The sequence below is a fragment of the Jaculus jaculus genome, chromosome 6 (genome assembly GCF_020740685.1).
Source record: "Jaculus jaculus isolate mJacJac1 chromosome 6, mJacJac1.mat.Y.cur, whole genome shotgun sequence".
In the NCBI taxonomy this organism is placed as follows: Eukaryota; Metazoa; Chordata; class Mammalia; order Rodentia; family Dipodidae; genus Jaculus; species Jaculus jaculus.
Genome location: NC_059107.1, coordinates 61,200,033 through 61,217,537, shown reverse-complemented (window position 1 = coordinate 61,217,537; position 17,505 = coordinate 61,200,033). Strand labels below are relative to the sequence as shown.

Below are 17,505 nucleotides of genomic sequence, written 5' to 3'. Positions count from 1 at the left end.
TTTTTTGAGCTGGAGAAATGGCTTAGTGGTAAAGGCAATTGCCTGCAAAGCCTGATGACCTAGATTTAAGTCCTCAGTACCCATGTAAAGCTAGTAAGTGGCACATACACCCGGCATAGGTCTTAGGAATCCAGGCACAGAGACTTTCTTTACTGCATCCATGTTGCTACCATTCTATCTGTGTCATGTTCAAGCCTTTATAATTACCCTCATACTAAACATCCTTTTGTTTGATGTGGCCTATCATTCCTATTGTTATTTGGGAAATTGCCAGCCATTCATGCATTCCTAGGTGTTCATTATATAGAAATTCTACCTTCCACCTCTCCACAACATTGATTTGACAAGCATGAAGAAAGATCATGGTCAAACCCAGAAGCACAGTGGATACTTAGCGAATGTTTGTTTTCACATGCAGGATATGCCACTCAGTCAGTAAAGGCCTCTCTGTGTGTTGAAATACTAAAGTTTAGCAGATCCTTTTAATCCATATAATTCCATCTATTCTCAGACTTGCTGTGAGATGGTTTGTCATGTTGTTCAAAGATAAGTATATGCTATACATTTTTGGTTGGTTGGTTGGTTGTTTTTTTGGTTCTTTTTGGTGGGGGGGGAGGGGTTGTTTTGATTTTTCAAGATAGGCTTTCATTCTAGCGCAGGCTGACCTGAAGTTCACTATGTAGTCTCAGGCTGGCCTTGAACTCACTGTGATCCTACTACCTTTGCCTCCTCAAGTGCTGAGGTTAAAAGGCGTATGTGTCACCATACCCGGCTTCTACACAGTTTTTTGGTCTGCTGATGACCATATCTGGTAGGAAAATAAGGCTAACCTGGTGATGTCTTTTGCCTTTTTTACCATATCGTGGCTGAAATTTGCTGATTCTTGGCTTTTAAATGCTTGTAGGTGATTAGATTGGTGATCATTTCTAAAGTTTGCTATGCTTACCTTTCTGTTTCTTATTTCCAAATGTCTGGTATGGCTCCTTTTCTCCAGCGTTCTAATCTAAGTTGCTTTTTTTATAATTTAAAAATTTTTTTTGTTTATTTGTTTGATTATGACAGACAGACAAAGAGGCAGAGAGACAGAGAGACCAGGGCCTCCAGCCACTGTAAATGAACTCCAGATGCATGCGCCCCCTTGTGTATCTGGCTTACGTGGGTCCTGGGAAATTGAGCCTCAAACTAGTGTCCTTAGGCTTCACAGGCAAGCGCTTAACTGCTAAGCCAACTCTTCAGCCCATAAGGTGCTTTAAAAAAATAACTTTATGGGCTAGAGAGATGGCGTAGCAGTTAAGGCATTTGCCTGCAAAGCCAAAGGACCCAGGTTCAATTCCCTAGGACTCACATAAGCCAGATGCACAAGGTGGTGCATGTGTCTGGAGTTTCTTTTAAGTGGCTAGAGGCTCTGAGATGCTCATTCTCTGTCTGCCTCTCTCTCTTGCATGCAATCACACTCGCGCTCCCCCCTCCCCCCTCCCTCCCTGTCTCTCTCTCTCTCTCTCTCTCTCTCTCTGTCTAATAAACAAATTTTAAAAATAAGAAGAAAAGGCTCTTGGGAACTTGTAGGCTGGTTTATTCTGTGGGTAACTATGCCACTGATTATAACTAACTAAACCGGGTCTTTTGTTTTTCCAGGTGGCAAACAGTATGATTTCTTCTGACTGTGTCTCATCTAGCAGTAGTGTCTTGAGCTTGAACTCTGCTCTTTATAATGAACAAAATGTACACATGTTAAACAAAGGAGTCCAAGCAGGTAAATCTCTTGAATTAAAACTTTTGTACTGAAATAAAATTGACTCTCAAACATATTAAATATTCAACCTCACTCATAATAACAAAAGGAATATTAAAAGTACTTATATATTTAGATGCCATTTTTTACCTATAAATTGCAAAAATGCAAGAATATAGAGAAATGAGCATCCTCATAGTGGTGTTATAAATGATACAACCCCTCTGAGAAGCAGTTTAAGAGTTTCCATTAAAATTACTTTGACCTAGCATTTTTGCTTTTGGAATTTAGCCACTAGATATGCTTGGATATGTGCAAAATGACAAAAAAAAAAAAATTAAGCATTGAAGTATTGCTTGTTATAGCAGAGAAGTAAAATCAACTTTATTAATAACTGAATGGTTAAATTAGTGTGCTTCCAAATAAATTCTGCATAGAATGTGGAAGCTCTATCTGTACTGATATTGAAAGATCTCTAAGATACATAATTTAAAAAGAAAAGTCAAGCTGGGTGTCGTGGCACACATCTTTAATCCTAGCACTTGATAGGTAGAGGTAGGAAGATTGCTGTCAGTTCAAGGCTACTCTGAGACTACATAGTTAATTTCAAGTCACTCTGGGCTAGATTGAAACCCTACCTTGGAAAAAAAGGGGGTGGGGAGTCAAGATATGAAAGTGTTGTAATGGTCAATTTGTTAACTTGATAAGTTTTAGAATCACCATGAAATCTCCAGGGTTGTCTGTGATGAATTTTTTAGATTAGAATAATTTAGTTAGGAAGATTGACCCTAAATAAATATAATTAGTACCATTTTATGAGCTAGGGGTCCTGCCTCTTTACTGTGGATACATTGTAACCAGCTGCTTCATGTTCTTGACACCTTGCCTTCCTCACCAAGATGGACTGTACGTGAACCAAAATAAACCCTTATTCCCTGAAGTTGCCTTTGTCAGGTATTTGTTACAACAGTGACAAAAGTAACTAATATCAGTGTATGTTATACTACTATATGGACCTTTCAAAAACAAGGGAAGAGAATTGCTTGGGGTTGAAAATAATTCTTTGGAATTATGGTGCTATGAATAGTGTGGTGTGGGAAAGAGGGCTGCCAGCAAAATTATGTGAACTTCCTTTGTCTTCCCTTCATCTTGACTGTCAACCTCCTTTTTACCTGGATAATTGCCAGTAGGTCCAGAAGTACTTACTATCTTTCCTGTTTTGGGGTTAGAACTGAAATCCATTAGCCATTGAATCTATATTCATTCTGTTTTCTCTCTGATATTTAAACTAACTTTGAAATTAAAACATTCTTTTCCCTCACTTTGTTCTTCCCTCTTTTTTTTTTTTTTTTTTTTTTGAGGTTGGGTCTCACTCTAGCCCAGGCTGACCTCAAATTCACAATGTAGTCTCACGGTAGCCTCGAACTCATGGCAATCCTCCTACCTCTGTCTCCCTAGTGCTGGGATTAAAGGCATGCACCACCACACCCGGCTGGCTGTTCTTCCCTCCTTTTACATCTCTGTCTTGTCTCTTCTCCCTTTCTTCCCTACCAAATGCAACATATCTTTGGGTCATTAGAAAGCGTTCACCTCCTGACTTGGAGAGTCTGTCCCTAAGCTGCTGCCAGACACATCTTTCTCCCCCCTCAGGTAACTTGGAGATTGTGACTGGTGCCAAAAAACATACCCGGGATGTTGGGGTAACTTTCCCAACTCCAAGTTCTAGTGAGGCCAGATTAGAAGAGGACAGTGATATGACTTCTTGGTCAGAAGAAATTGTTGAAGAAAAAATGTTCTTGGCTAATAATCCTGGAGAGAAAAAGCTAAGGAAAAACAAGAATTCCTGTGAAGGTCAGTTTCTTTTTGTTTCTTTGTTTTTATCTTTTTATTCTGAAGTTTCTAAGTTTTGGAACAGAAAAAAAGAATGAATTATCTATCTTCCAGTGCTAAGATTCTTTGTTTCTAAGTGACTCTACCCCCAGCCACCACATTGGGAAATTTTGAGAGTATCTGAAGCTACATTTAGAGAGTCAAACCTGCAGTTTTAAGATACACTTAAGGTAACCCTTAAGGTATCACCCTTGATAGATGAGCCCCCTGCAAGGTGGTTTTACATGCATGTTTGTGTGTGTGTGTGTGTGTATTTTTGCAGTAGTATCTTGCTCTAATCCAGGCTGACCTGGAATTCACTCTGTAGTCTCAGGGTGGACTTGAACTCACAGCAATCCTCCTACCTCTGCCTTCCAAGTGCTGGGATTAAAGGTGTGTACCACCACACCTGGCTCTACATGCATGTTTTTGATGAGAATTAAGTGGGGTAATAAAATCAATTTTTTTTTTCTTATTAACAACATTTCTTATAGGAGTCTCATGGTTTGTGCCTGTGGGGAACATGAAGTCTGGATCTCAGAAAGAAAACTTGCCCAAGAGTTATGGCCCTGGTGTCTCCTGGTTTGAACCAGTAACCAAAACTAAACCCTGGAGGGAGCCACTGCGAGAACAGAACTTACAGGGACGGCACATGGACTGTCAGGAGTCTTTAGGAGGCCCAGGTGGAGATGATGGCCAAGGGCCACTGAAACCATTTGTGAGAGCAACTCTACAGGTACAGCAACATCAGCTTAACTTTAGCCGTATGCTTAAGAGGCGAAAGGACAATAAGTATGGCTAGCATACTGAGCTTTAGTCATCTAACCGTCTTTGTAGCAGCTCTTTCTGTTTAAGGGCTTACCTGCTCATCATTAATAAGGCTACCTTGCCTTATTCTTAACCTTCTAAACAGTGTGTGAGCCTCAGAATCTGGGACAGGCAATAGAAGGGAGGACCCCACTTTGGCACTGCTCATCTGTGTATAAATACCTGCATGCAGAGTTGACATTAGTCTGGTGTTAGTGTCAGTATTGTATTTCATGCTTCATTTAGATAGCACCTATACCTGCTTACTACAATATTCAAGACCAGGGCCTTGCACATGTTAGGCAAGTGCTATCTGAGTTAACACCTTCAGTCCTCATCCAGGTCTCTTTATTATTTGTTTAATTTTTTATTTATTTATTTGAGAGCAACAGAGAGAGAGAGAGAGACAGAGAAAGAGGCAGAGAGAAAGAGAGGAAGAATGGGCACGCCAGGGCTTCCAGCCACTGCAAACGAACTTCAGACACATGCGCCCACTTGTGCATCTAGCTAACATGGGTACTGGGATATTGAGCCTCGAACCGGGGTCCTTAGGCTTCACAGGCAAGCGCTTAACTGCTAAGCCATCTCTCCAGCCCCTCTTTATTGCTTTTTAAGGCTTAGAAATACTGTATTAGATTAAGAGAAGGAAAGAGGGTGGTTAAGGCGCATGCCTGTGAAGTCTAAGGACCTAGGTTCAATTCTCCAGGTCCCACATAAGCCAGATGCACATGGTGGCTTATGCGTCTGGAGTTAGTTTGCAGTGGCTAGTGGCTCCAACATGCCCATTCTCACTCACTCTCCCTCCCTCTCTATCTCTAATAAATAAATAAAAATAAATCTTAAAAGAGAGAGAGAGAGTAGGAAAGAAGTACAGAGAGATCCGACCCTGAAGGAAGTGAGAAGGGGTAAAGCCCACACTATGACCCAAATTGGCATCATTTATAGATTATGAGTGGGGGCTGAGCTAACTAGCCACATCACCAAGTTTTAGGGTTTACTTTTTTTTTTTAGTAAATTTTATTTATGGGGAGAGAAAGAGAGAATGGGCATACCAGTCCCTCTAGCCACTACAAACGAACTCCAGATGCATGTGCCACCTTGTGCATCTAGCTTACATGGAACTTGGAGAATCGAACCTGGGTCCTTAGGTTTCACAGGCAAGCTCTCTCTCCAGCCTGACACCAAGTTTTGGGACTAAGCTTAACTAACCCCGGTTTCAGGATCAGATTTAAACCTTCCAGGAATGCTCTTTCCCAGGGAGAGTCATGTTGTTTATGGGAAAAGATCTATATAGATCCTTTAGGTACTAAATAAGGAGAAGCCAGATTCTTTGATCTCTAGCAAAGTGGAAACTGCAAGGATAGGACCCAAAACAATCCTGCTTTTACATTTGGGATCTAGTCACCCTCAATTGTCTCAATCCCCACTCTGAAGAAGTAACCCTAACTGGCTTCTTAAAGCTGAATGGTGTCATTGAGTGTGGCAATTGGGAAACTTCTCCAGTGGGGCTATCTAAGGAACCCTGAAAGTTTATTGGTGGAATATGGAAAGACAGTCCTGGAAAAAAATGTTGGGGAGAGCTGGGTGTGATGGTACATACCTTTAATCCCAGCACTTGGGATCACAGTGATCCTCTTACCTCTTAGGCCAGCCTGAGACTACCTAGTGAGTTCCAGGTCAGCCTGGGCTAGAGCAAGACCCTGCCTCCAAAAACAGAAACAAAAAGAAAAAATGTTGGATAGAAAATAAAAGCAAAGAGTTAAAGGTAAGTGGGCATGCAGCAAACTGGAGGCCTTTTTCTTATAAACTTTTAGGCCTTGGAAAGTGATCAAGGGAACCTAGGTAGATGGAGTTAGATTGTGTCAGAACCATCTTAGTGTGAGCTGACTGTAAGCAAGGAGAGATAAAGTTAAAACAGCATTTAAGTATACAGGGTCTAAAAATCAACAGAATAACTATGAAGATTATGTATATAATCTTTTTCCACCATGAAAAAGCTGGGATCTTCCCCAAGAACTATTTACTGAATGGCACAGTAGTGTCTGATATGGTCTAAATCTGTTTTCTGTCCATTTTTTAAAGCATATGAGATATTAACAGACTTGTTAGGAATGGCACACCTATCATCCTGGGCTTTTGAAGGATGTCTAAAGCCCTGTGATTTTGTATAATTACCTTTTTCATTATTTGAACCTCAAAATTAAGAAGGGTGATTCTTTAATCCCAGCACTTGGCGAGGGGCCAAGGTAGGAGTATCACCATGAGTTTGAGGTCACCCTGAGACAACGTAGTGAATTGCAGCTCAGCCTGGGCTACAGTGAGCCCCAGTTTCAGGGGGTGGGGGAGGGGAAGAAGAGAGATTCTCTCAGCTGTGTCATTTAAAGCCCTTTGGGTAGATTTAGTAAGTTTCTATGTGTCAGATGAAATTTTCTAAGCCAATAGATAGAATGAAAACAGAGACTAAATGGTCATAACAGTGAAAAATGCTCCTAATCAGTAGGTGTTTAAATACAGGTAAATAGGTAGGCGCTATAAGGTTTCATTTGTTGCCCTTCTATCCAAGAAAATCTCAGAGTACACCTCCCAATCTATCCCGGGGGTAGCCAGGGACAAAGAGCCACTGGGTGCCATTAGGGGCTGCCCAATGTACTTCTGGCCTCAGAGCCCATTCAGTTGCAAACCATTCTGATGGTTGGAGGATAATGATGTTCTGGCATAAGTTAGAAGGGTATCATCATTGTTCCCAGCATAAGGAAGCCTTTTAGCTTAAGTGATCTTTGGTTAGAATCATCCATATATATGTGTCCCAGATTTGGAAATAACCATCTTGATGATTGTTCTCCCTTATTGTGGAGCTAGAACCACTAGAGAGGGGGGCGAACATACCTTAGGATTTTGTTAGTTTCTCCTTTCATCATTTATGTCACCAGAAACTCTCTGTAAATGTAATCTAGGAAAGGTGACAACCAGATTTGTCCTATACCAGCATATACCTATAGATTTTCTATCACCCATTGATATAAGCAAGAACAAGAGGAAATGACAGAGCAGAGAGTTAAGTATCCTTGTATTCCTTGTCTTATTTTGAGATTGCCTATTTGTTTTTAACCTACAAAATTTTAAATGAATGAGAATTTTATTCATTTGTGATAAATAAGGTGACAGAGTCTTACCTGTGTCTAATGAGGTTAGACCTTTTTTCCAGAGAATGTGAATTACACCTGTGCTTTGGACCTTATGGCATTCAGGACAGGATTTTACTTATGTCTAATTTAAGCTGTAGTTAGATTTAGATTTAATTCTAAGTCCCTATATGGAAATTTCAGATCATCTTTAAAGAACATTTAAACAAATTAGAACCCTTAAATTTAGGAGCGGTGTTAACCATCTTTCCTCATAGGACTATTAAGAGAAACCACACCTAATTGATTCATGTCATTATAAATTGACAAGAGAGGCAAGCTCACTGGTATAGCCTAACATCAAAGACTTAACCATCCTATCATTTGAAATCAGCAGAGAAACATCCTAAGGAGAAATACTTAGAATTAAACATTTTTACCATGAATATTTAAAGTTTTTAAAGTTTCCCTTTTTGGGAAGCTCTTTCTGTGTCCCTGTTCATTTCTGGTAGATTTAACAGGCAATTCATATAATATTTGATGTATCCCTTTATTTTTGGGTTAAACATTCCTCACTGAATGTTTAAGACCAAGCAGGTAGCCAAAATTTAATCAAAAATGTAATTTTAGAGATCAATAATGGCTCTTCAAGGGAGACTCTAGGGACCTGGAAGGAGCACTATGGCTTCTCCAGTAATGGTGATATCTGTTAGCATGAGCCAGGGCCATGGTGGCCAAGTGGCCTCCCCTCTTTTGAGAAACCTGGGGGACCAATTTTTCTCTTTTGTGACTCTCCTGTTACAGATTGAACACCAATTTTTTCCAGGTCTCCGTGTCCTCTCTGATCAGGAAGACAGGTGACTTACCAGATGGCCAGTGCAAAACACATTAGAAGAGTCTCATCATCTCCTGTGGCCTTTTGACCAGGGAGCAGAAGCCAAAATATTGGCCTTTTTAGCTCCAGTGATTCCAGTTGGCTTTGGCTTCTACATATGGTTATTAAAACACTAAGAAGGGCTGGGCACGCCTTTAATCCCAGCACTTGGGAGGCAGAGGTAGGAGGATTGCCATGAGTCCAAGTCCACCCTAAGACTACATAGTGAGTTCCAGGTCAGCCTGAGCTACAGTAAGTCCCTACCTCAAAAAAGAAGAAAAGAAAAGAAAAAAAAACACTTAAGAAGGGCTGGAGAGATGGCTTATCAGTTAAGGCATTTGCCTACAAAGCCTAAGGACCCCAGTTCAATTCTCCAGGTCCCACGTAAGCCAGATGCACAAGGGGGCACATGCATCTGGAGTTTGTTTGCAGTGGCTGGAGGCCCTGGCATGCCCATCTCTCTCTTTCTCTTGCTTGCTCTCTCTAATAAATAAATAAATAAAAATTTAAAAAAATAAAATAAGACACTAAGAAAAATGTTACACCAACCTTGAAGAGTGTTAAAGAATGGCACAAGAGTCTAAAGTCATTCTTTCTAACATCTAAGTTTAGTTATCCTGTGATAGTGTAGGCCATATCTAATGCATAGAAAGCAAGCATCCTTTTAAGTATCCAATAGCTATACGTATACTGGCAAATCTAAGTCAACAGATATGACCTGGAAATTGTGTCAGGAAAAGACAAGACATTACAAAATCTTGGCATCTGTGTTTGAAAACATACCATGGAGAAGGTTGGAAACAGAACATTGGATAGCTCGAGACCATTTTCTCAGGTGAACATCACTTGAGCATGAGTTTATGTCTTGGAGCAGAGAATATGGCTTGAGAGATAAACTGTTAGATCACATAACAATAGAGCCAAACCTTATCATTGTTGAACTAAAACAGTTTGGCTTTACTAGAGCCCTTGACAAATCTGTCTTAAGAGAGAAAAACACTTGGACAGTGTTTTGGGCTTAATATTGGGTAACAATCTGGTATATGTTATAGGCACTTTGATTACCATAAAGCAATTTTATGTTTTGCCATTTTGTTACTTATAACTATAAAATAGATGGAGCTTTGACTAGATATCTGATAGTTTATGTCTAAATTACATTGTTTATAAATAAAAAATTCTAGCATTATAACTTAGGGTTAACTCATTTTGACCCAGGAATTGAGAATGTAGTTTCACAAAACTTGAGAACACACACAGATTATCAGAAGATGGGGGAAATTCCTTGTCTCCCTAAGTAAGAGCAAAGTGTACAATGAATGAAGTTAGACTATTTCTTTTATAAAAACCTAAGTTATCACCAACTTGAGTAGACATTTTTAAAGACAGTTTTTATAACTGTTATGAGCAAAGCATTAGCGAGTTGAATTTTAGACTCAGTGACCTGTTTTTCTTTGGGGGGGGTTGGTTTTTTTTTGAGGTAGGGTCTCACTCTGGTCCAGGCTGACCTGCAATTAACTCTGTAGTCTCAGGGTGGCCTTGAACTCATGGCGATCCTCCTACCTCTGCCTCCCAAGTGCTGGGATTAAAGGCGTGCACCACCACGCCCGACCGTGACCTGTTTTTATAAATCCTATGAAATACATTTTAAAAGCATGGATTTGTAAATAACTGAAGTTCGGTGTGGTGGCTGAAACACACCTTTAATCCCAGCACTTGGGAGGTAGAGATAGGAGGATTGCCATGAGTTCAAGGCCATCCTGGGACTACATAGTGAATTCCAGGTCAGCCTGGGCTAGATAGAGTGAGACCCTACCTCAGAAAACCAAAAAACCAGACTGGAGGGATGGCTTAGCAGTTAAAGTGCTTGTCTACAAAGCCAAAGGACCCAGGTTAGATTTCCCAGGACCACATTAGCCAGATGCACAAGAGGACGCACACATCTAGAGTTCGTTTGCAGTGGCTAGAGCCCTGGCATACCCATTTCATCTGTCTCTCTCCCTCTCTTTCTCCCTCTTTCTGTCTGTCAAATAAATAAATAAATAAATATTTAATTTAAAAAAAACATAATCAGTGGCCTCAGAGATTAAGAGTGCTTTTTTTGTTCTTGTTTAGAGGCAGGCTGGCTTCAAATTCCTGATCCTATAATTTCTACCTCTTAAGTGTTGGGATAGGCATGAGCCAACATACCCAATAGAAAATCTTGTGGGTTCCTAGTAATAATCTTAGTGGCTTGAAAGTCTTTCCTTTATAAAATCTGAATTAATGTCAGGTGTGGTGGCGCATGCCTTTAATCCCAGCACTTGGGAGGCAGAGGTAGGTATATCACTGTGAGTTCGAGGCCACCCTGAGATTACATAGTAAATTCTAGGTCAGCCTGGGCTAAAGTGAGACCCTATCTTGGAAAACAAACAAACAAACAAATAAAATCTGAATTATAAATTCAGCAATGACAAATCTGAATTCTATTTGTGATACCAATTAACAAGTTACCTGTTCACATATTGTTAGATCATAAAATTCCAACTTGCTCTAAATCCTAGTTAGATCGGGTTGCTTATTTTTTGTTCCTTTATTCTCTGTCTCACAAAATCTGAAAACTATACTCTTAACAAAGCTTTAGTGATCTTAGCTAAGAGAGAATATAGAGATAAACCAAAACCATATGCTGTTTATAATCTCCCCTTCCTTGTCACAAAGGCAATTGGCGACCAATGATTTGAACCTGCTGAGGTCTGAGTTAAGGAGACAAACCCATTTCTCAGAGTCCAGCTTACCATGAATTTAAATAGCATATCACAATTAGTATAATTTATGTTACAGTGGGGTAGAAAATATGAAAGAAACAGTGTCAAAAATCTCAATATGTTGAGCCAGGCATGGCAGCACATGCCTTTAATCCCAGCACTCAGAAGGCAGAGGTAGGAAGATCACTGTGGGTTCAAGGCCAGCCTGACTACATAGTATATTCCGGGTAAGCCTGGGCTAGAGCTAGACCCTATCTCAAAAAAGAAAACAAAAATCTGTATATGTTAACCCTGTATTAAAGTCACAATAGCTTTGTATGGCACCTTTATTTAGTTAGAAAAGAAGTCCCTGGGGCCCCCAAGGCTATCTCCTAGCCAGAGTTGGGCACATGCGGCTTCATGACAGCCAAGAGTGCTGAAGTGGTATAGCATTTTTTATTTAAAATATTGTATTTGTTTTATTTGAGAGAGAGAAAGAGGCAGATAGAGGGAGGATGGGCATGCCAGGGTCTCTGGCCACTGCAGATGAACTCCAGATGCATGTACCACCTTGTGCATCTGGCTTACATGGGTACTGTGGAATTGAACCTGGGTTCCTTAGGTTTTGCAAGCAAGCACATTAATCATTAAGCCGTATCTCCAGCCATGGCATAGCATTTTATTTATGAAAGAATGAGGGAGGGAGAGAGAAGAGAATGGGTGTTCAAGGGTCTCCAATCACTGCAAACACTCTAGATACATGTGCCACTATGTGCATCTGGCTTACATGGTTCCTGGAGAATCAGACATGGGTCCTGAGATTTATGCAGTCAAGTGCCTTAACTGTTAAGCCATCTTTTCCAGCCCTGGTATAGCATTTTTATGTAACAAGAAAGTCTGCACAAAAACACTTTCTAGATCATACTGATGCAGGATTTTGGGTTCTGTCCTACCTTTAATAAAGAATTAATAAAGAGCCAGGTGTGGTAGTGCATGCTTTTAATCCCAGCCCTCAGGAGGCAGAGGTAAGAGGATTGCCATGAGTTCAAGGCCACCCTGAAACTACATAGTGAATTCCAAAAAAAAAAAAAAAAAAAAAGAATTAATAAAGATGGACTCAAGAAGGATAAATTATGAGTTATTGTTTATTGAGGGGAAACCACAAATTGTGATGTTTATTTAGAGTAATTGGGGTTTGGGGGCAAAACTAGAGTGGAGCCACAAGCACCTGGACTTAAGAGAAACTGAGGCTTTTAAAGAGAAATTAGGATAAAGCTGCAAACACATGGACTTAAGAAATACTGAAGCTTTTAAAAACAATATTTATTTATTTATTTTTTATTTGAAAGAGAGAATGGACATGCCAGGGCCTCCAGCCATTGCAAACGAGCTCCAGACACATGTGTCACCTTATGCATCTATCTGGCCTTACGTGGGTACTAGAGAATCAAACCTGGGTCCTTTGGCTTTGTAAGAAGGTGCCTTAACTGCTAAGCTGTCTTTCCAGCCCCTGAAACTGAGACTTTTAAAGAGAAATTACAGTTGCTGGCACATGGAAAGTAGAATCCAGAAGCTTATGTAGACAGGCTTAGGCATCTGCCATGTGTTTTTAGATAAGTTAAGAAGACAGGCTGGAGAGATGGCTCTGTGGTTAAGATGCTTCCCTGCAAAGCCCAAGGACCCAGGTTCAGTTCCCCAGTACCCACATAAAGCCAGATGCACAAGGTGGCACATGCATCTGGAGTTCATTTGCAGTGTCTAGAGGCCCTAACACACCCATTCACACACATACATTCTCTCTCTCTCTGCTCTTTAATAAAAGAAAAAAAAAAGACAAATGGTGGGACTCAAGGGAAAAAATGGAAGGGCAGATATCAAAGCAGAGACCAGGAGATTCAGAAAAGACATGAGTAATTAAGAGAGTTACACTCATGGTTACCCAGAATTTAAAGAAATTACATAAGTAATAGGCCTAGAGTTGGTGAGAACACCCTCGTGGTAGATGTGGAATGTAAGGAAAGTATGCACATGTATGCACATGGTAGATTCAGAAACCAGGGGGAAATCATCCATGTACTCAAAGTGAGGAGTTAACCAAAGTATAAAGCAAAGGCAAACAGAAAAGCTCCCCCAGACCAAGAAACTGTTTTATGTTCTCCTCCTCCCCACACCCCCACACACACACCCAGCCAGGCTGAGTAAGAGGGAAAACTATACTCATGTGTGTCCCTGTGGCCATGTGAAAAGAGGCAGTGCTGAACAGCAGAGCGGAGTGGATCTGGGCAGAATTAATGCCAGGAAGAAGACAGGAGCCTTTAGAAGCAAGGGGAAGACCCTATGAGTTGGTTGGTAGGTTTGGAGGGCCAGAGCCAGCCCACCTGGGCTAGCATGCTAGACTGTGGGCAACAAGGGCGCTATAGATCACTCTCGATCAGACATAAGTTCCATTTCTACCAAGAGTTCTGTTCTTGTGCCAGGGCAAGATGGCATATGGGATGGTTTGGGCTTCAGTCTCTAGATTGAAACTGCCTAATAGAAAGAAGCTAGCTTTCCCCTATCCTCCTTCAGTACTAGAATATAGTCTAGGGAAGTCTATACTATCTAGGGACTCAGATATATACCCTTACCAATGGGACCATAGATTTAACCCTTCTCAGCTCCTGTCATGTTGTCTATGGAATTAAGTCCTTACTGATGGGTCCCCCAACAAAATGCATAACTACTATCTGTAAAACAAAAGATGATGTAATGGAATGTCTCCCAAATCTCTTCGGTCTTTTGGCTCCAGAGCTCCTTTTTTTCCCCATGTAAATGGCCACAAGGAGAACTCAGGCCTTTGGATTTATTCACCCAGTGCCAACGTGGTCTGTGATGCCCTGTATTCTTGACCTCCTTGTTAGTGACTATTAAAGGGGGCTGAGTCTATGGATTTGAGTTATTCTATACCATTACGACTCCATGCTAACATGCTAATTCCCACAATCTAGATAACATTTTATTTTTATTCTATTTTATTTATTTATTTATTTATTTATTTATTTTGAATTTTCAACATAGGGTCTCACTGTAGCTCAGGCTGACCTGGAATTCACTCAAACTCATGGCGATCCTCTTACCTCTGCCTCCCGAGTGCTGGAATTAAAGGCGTGCAACACCATGCCCTGCTTAATTTTTTTTTTTAATTTTTGTTAGTGAAAGAGAGAGAAAGATGCAGAGAGAGAGAGAGAATGGGCCTGTATCTGCTACAAATGAACTCCAGATGCATGAACCACCTTGCGCATGTGGCTTTATGTGTGTACTGGGGAATCAAACTTGGGTCTTTTGGCTTTGAAAACATGTACCTTAACTGCTAAGCCATCTCTCCAGCCCCTCCATGACATTTTTGAAAGACCTATGACTGATTATTCACCCACTAAAAGTTTTGGCAAAAACCTCTGGAACAAATTTTGACACCTGTATTGGAAAACTACATGAGACAGGGAGGGTCAATACCCTTCTGGATTGAGCTTTTAATACCTTTCTTTCTCCATCTCTTTTTTCATTTTTTTTTAATTTTAAATTAACAACTTCCATGATTGTAAAAAATATCCCATGGTAATGTCCTCCCTTCTCCTACTTTCCCCTTTGAAACTCATTTCTCCATCATATTCCCATCCACTCTCAATCAGACTCCCTTTTATTTTGATGTCATGAACTTTTCCTCCTGTTATGATGGTGTTGTGTAGGTAGAGTCAGGAACTGTGAGGTCATGGATATCCAGACTATTTTGTGTCTGGAGGAGCACATGGTAAGGAGTCCTACCCTTCCTTTAGCTCTTACATTCTTTTCGCTACCTCTTCCACAATGGATCCTGAGCCTTGGAAGGTTGATAGAGATATTGCAGTACTAAGCACTCCTGTCACTTCTTCTCAGCACCATGATGCCTTCTGAGTCATCCCAGTGTCACTGCCATCTGAAAAGAGAAGGATCTCTACCATAAGTGAGAGTAGCATTAGTATATGGGTATGAAAATTAAGAGAAGTGCTTACTGGGCAGTTTGATAAGCAAAGTATATACATTTAGCCAGACAGCAGCAGACATTACACCCCTAGGACTCACGAATACTCCTGTTTTAAGTTTTCAGTATCAGAGATGTATTCCCTCCCATGGAGTGGGCCTCCAGTCCAACTAGAGGACAGTTGGTTTCTACCATAACAGACATGCCACTATTGCACCTGTTGGCTCATTTGGCCTGGCTGGCCAATTATAATGCTTGTAATGTCCACTGTTGAGTATCTTCATTGGTGATTTCTCTCTCTCCCATTGAACTGCATGCAGAGTGGCTTCTTCCAGCTTTCTGTCAGCTGGTCTACATGGAAGAGGTTATCAGCTCAGTTCCAGCAGGATTTCTCAGTGGCCTTGCAGCCCAAGTATGTGGAGTCTTCAGCAACAGGTTCTTACCATTTATTCCTGGTGGGAAACCAGGGGCCTCAGCAATGGCCTATAATGTTTTAGGGGCATCAGGGACCTCCCAACAACTCACTGGAAGGTATCCCATCCCTGGTACTGAAAATTTTCTAGCAACAATCTATGGCTCCTAAGTGTTCCATTGTCCAAAAAAGTAGGTTTCCATATGATTTATTTATATCCTCTTAGAGTTTGATTATCCCTCCCTCCACCTTTCCTTTACTCAATCTCTTCCCCTGACCTCACTTGGGCCTTTTCACCCCCATTAATCTATTCTACTTACAGATATACAATACTGTCCTATTAAGTACCCCCTCCCTTCCTTTCTCTTCCCTTTTTATCTCATCTGTAGCTAGGATCTACATATGAGAGAGAACATGCGACACTTGGCTTTCTGGGCCTGGGTTACTACACTTAGTATAATCCTTTCCAGATCTATCCGTTTTCCTGCGAATTTCATAACTTCATTTTTCTTTACTGCTAAGTAGAACTCCATTGTATAAATGTGCCGTATCTTCATTATTAACTTATCAGTTGAGGGACATCTAGGCTGATTCCATTTCCCAGGTATTATGAATTGAGCAGCAGTAAACATGGTTAAGCAAGTATTTCTAAGGTAATGAGATGAGTGTTTAGGATATATGCCCAGGAGTGCTGTACCTGGGTCATATGATAGATTATTTTTAGCTGTCTTAAGAACCTCCACACTGATTTCCACAATGGCTGGACCAGATTGCATTCCTACCAACAGTGTAGAAGGGTTCCTCTTTTCACATCCTTGCCAGCATTTATGGTCCTTTGTTTTTGTGATGGTAGCCAATCTAACAGGAGTGAGATGGACTCTCATTGTAGTTTTAATCTGCATTTCCCTGATGACTAAGGATGAAGAACATTATTTGTTAGATCCTTATATGCCATCCATGTTTCTTCTTTTGAGAGCTCTCTGTTTGTTCCATAGCCCATTTTTTTATTTGTTTATTTTTATTTATTTATTTGAGAGTGACAAAGAGAAGGAGACAGATAGAGAGACAGAGAGAATGGGTGTGCCAGGGCCTCCAGCCACTGCAAACAAACTCCAGACACATGTGCCCCCATCTGCATCTGGCTAACCTGGGTCCTGGGGAGTCGAGGCTCAAACTGGTGTCCTTAGGCTTCATGGGCAAGCGCTTAAACACTAAGCCATCTCTCCAGCCCCACAGCCCATTTTTTAATTGGCTTGTTTGATTTCTTATTATTTAATTTCTTTAGTTCTTTGTATATCCTAGATATTAATCCTCTATCAGATATATAGGTGGCGAAAGATTTTTTCCCATTCTGTAGGTTGCCTCTTTGTTTTATTCAGTGTCCTTGGCCATACAAAATCTTTGTTATTTCATGAGGTCCCAGTCGTTAATCTGTGGTTTTATTGCCTGAGCAATTGAGGTTATATTCAGAAAGTCTTTGCCAAGACCAATATTTGAAGGGTTCCCCTACTTTTTCCTCTAGCAGTTTCATAGTTTCTGGTCTGATATTAAGGTCTTTAATCCATTTGGACTTAATTCTTCTGCATGGAGAGAGAGAAGAATCTATTTTCATCCTTCTACAGATACATATCCAGTTTTCCCAGCACCATTTGCTGATGAGGCTGTCTTTTCTCCAATGAGTATTTTTGGCATTTTTATCAAATATCAGGTGGCTGTAGCTACCTGGACTTATATCTGGGTCCTCTATTCTGTTCCATTGATCTACATGTTTGCTTTTGTGCCAGTACCATGCTGTTTTTGTTACTATGGCTTTATAGTATAAGTTAAAATCAGGTATGGTGATACCACCAGCCTTATTTTTGTTGCTCAGTATTGTTTTAGATGTTCGAGGGTTTTTATGATTCCAAGTGAGTTTTTGGATTTTTTTTTTCTATTTCTGTGAACAATGCCATTGGAATTTTGATGA

The 17,505-nt window shown here is 40.6% G+C and overlaps 1 protein-coding gene across 5 annotated transcripts in view; it reads left to right on the top strand.

Moving 5' to 3' along the window:
* Alms1 (ALMS1 centrosome and basal body associated protein) overlaps positions 1-17,505 on the top strand; it is a 193,322-nt gene that overhangs the window by 165,595 nt on the left and 10,222 nt on the right. For all 5 annotated transcript variants that reach the window (XM_045152900.1, XM_045152898.1, XM_045152897.1 and 2 more), the window contains 3 exons: positions 1,636-1,753; positions 3,383-3,583; positions 4,096-4,337. In XM_045152900.1, coding sequence (XP_045008835.1) covers positions 1,636-1,753; positions 3,383-3,583; positions 4,096-4,337 — 561 coding nt within the window. The remainder of the gene's footprint in view (positions 1-1,635; positions 1,754-3,382; positions 3,584-4,095; positions 4,338-17,505) is intronic.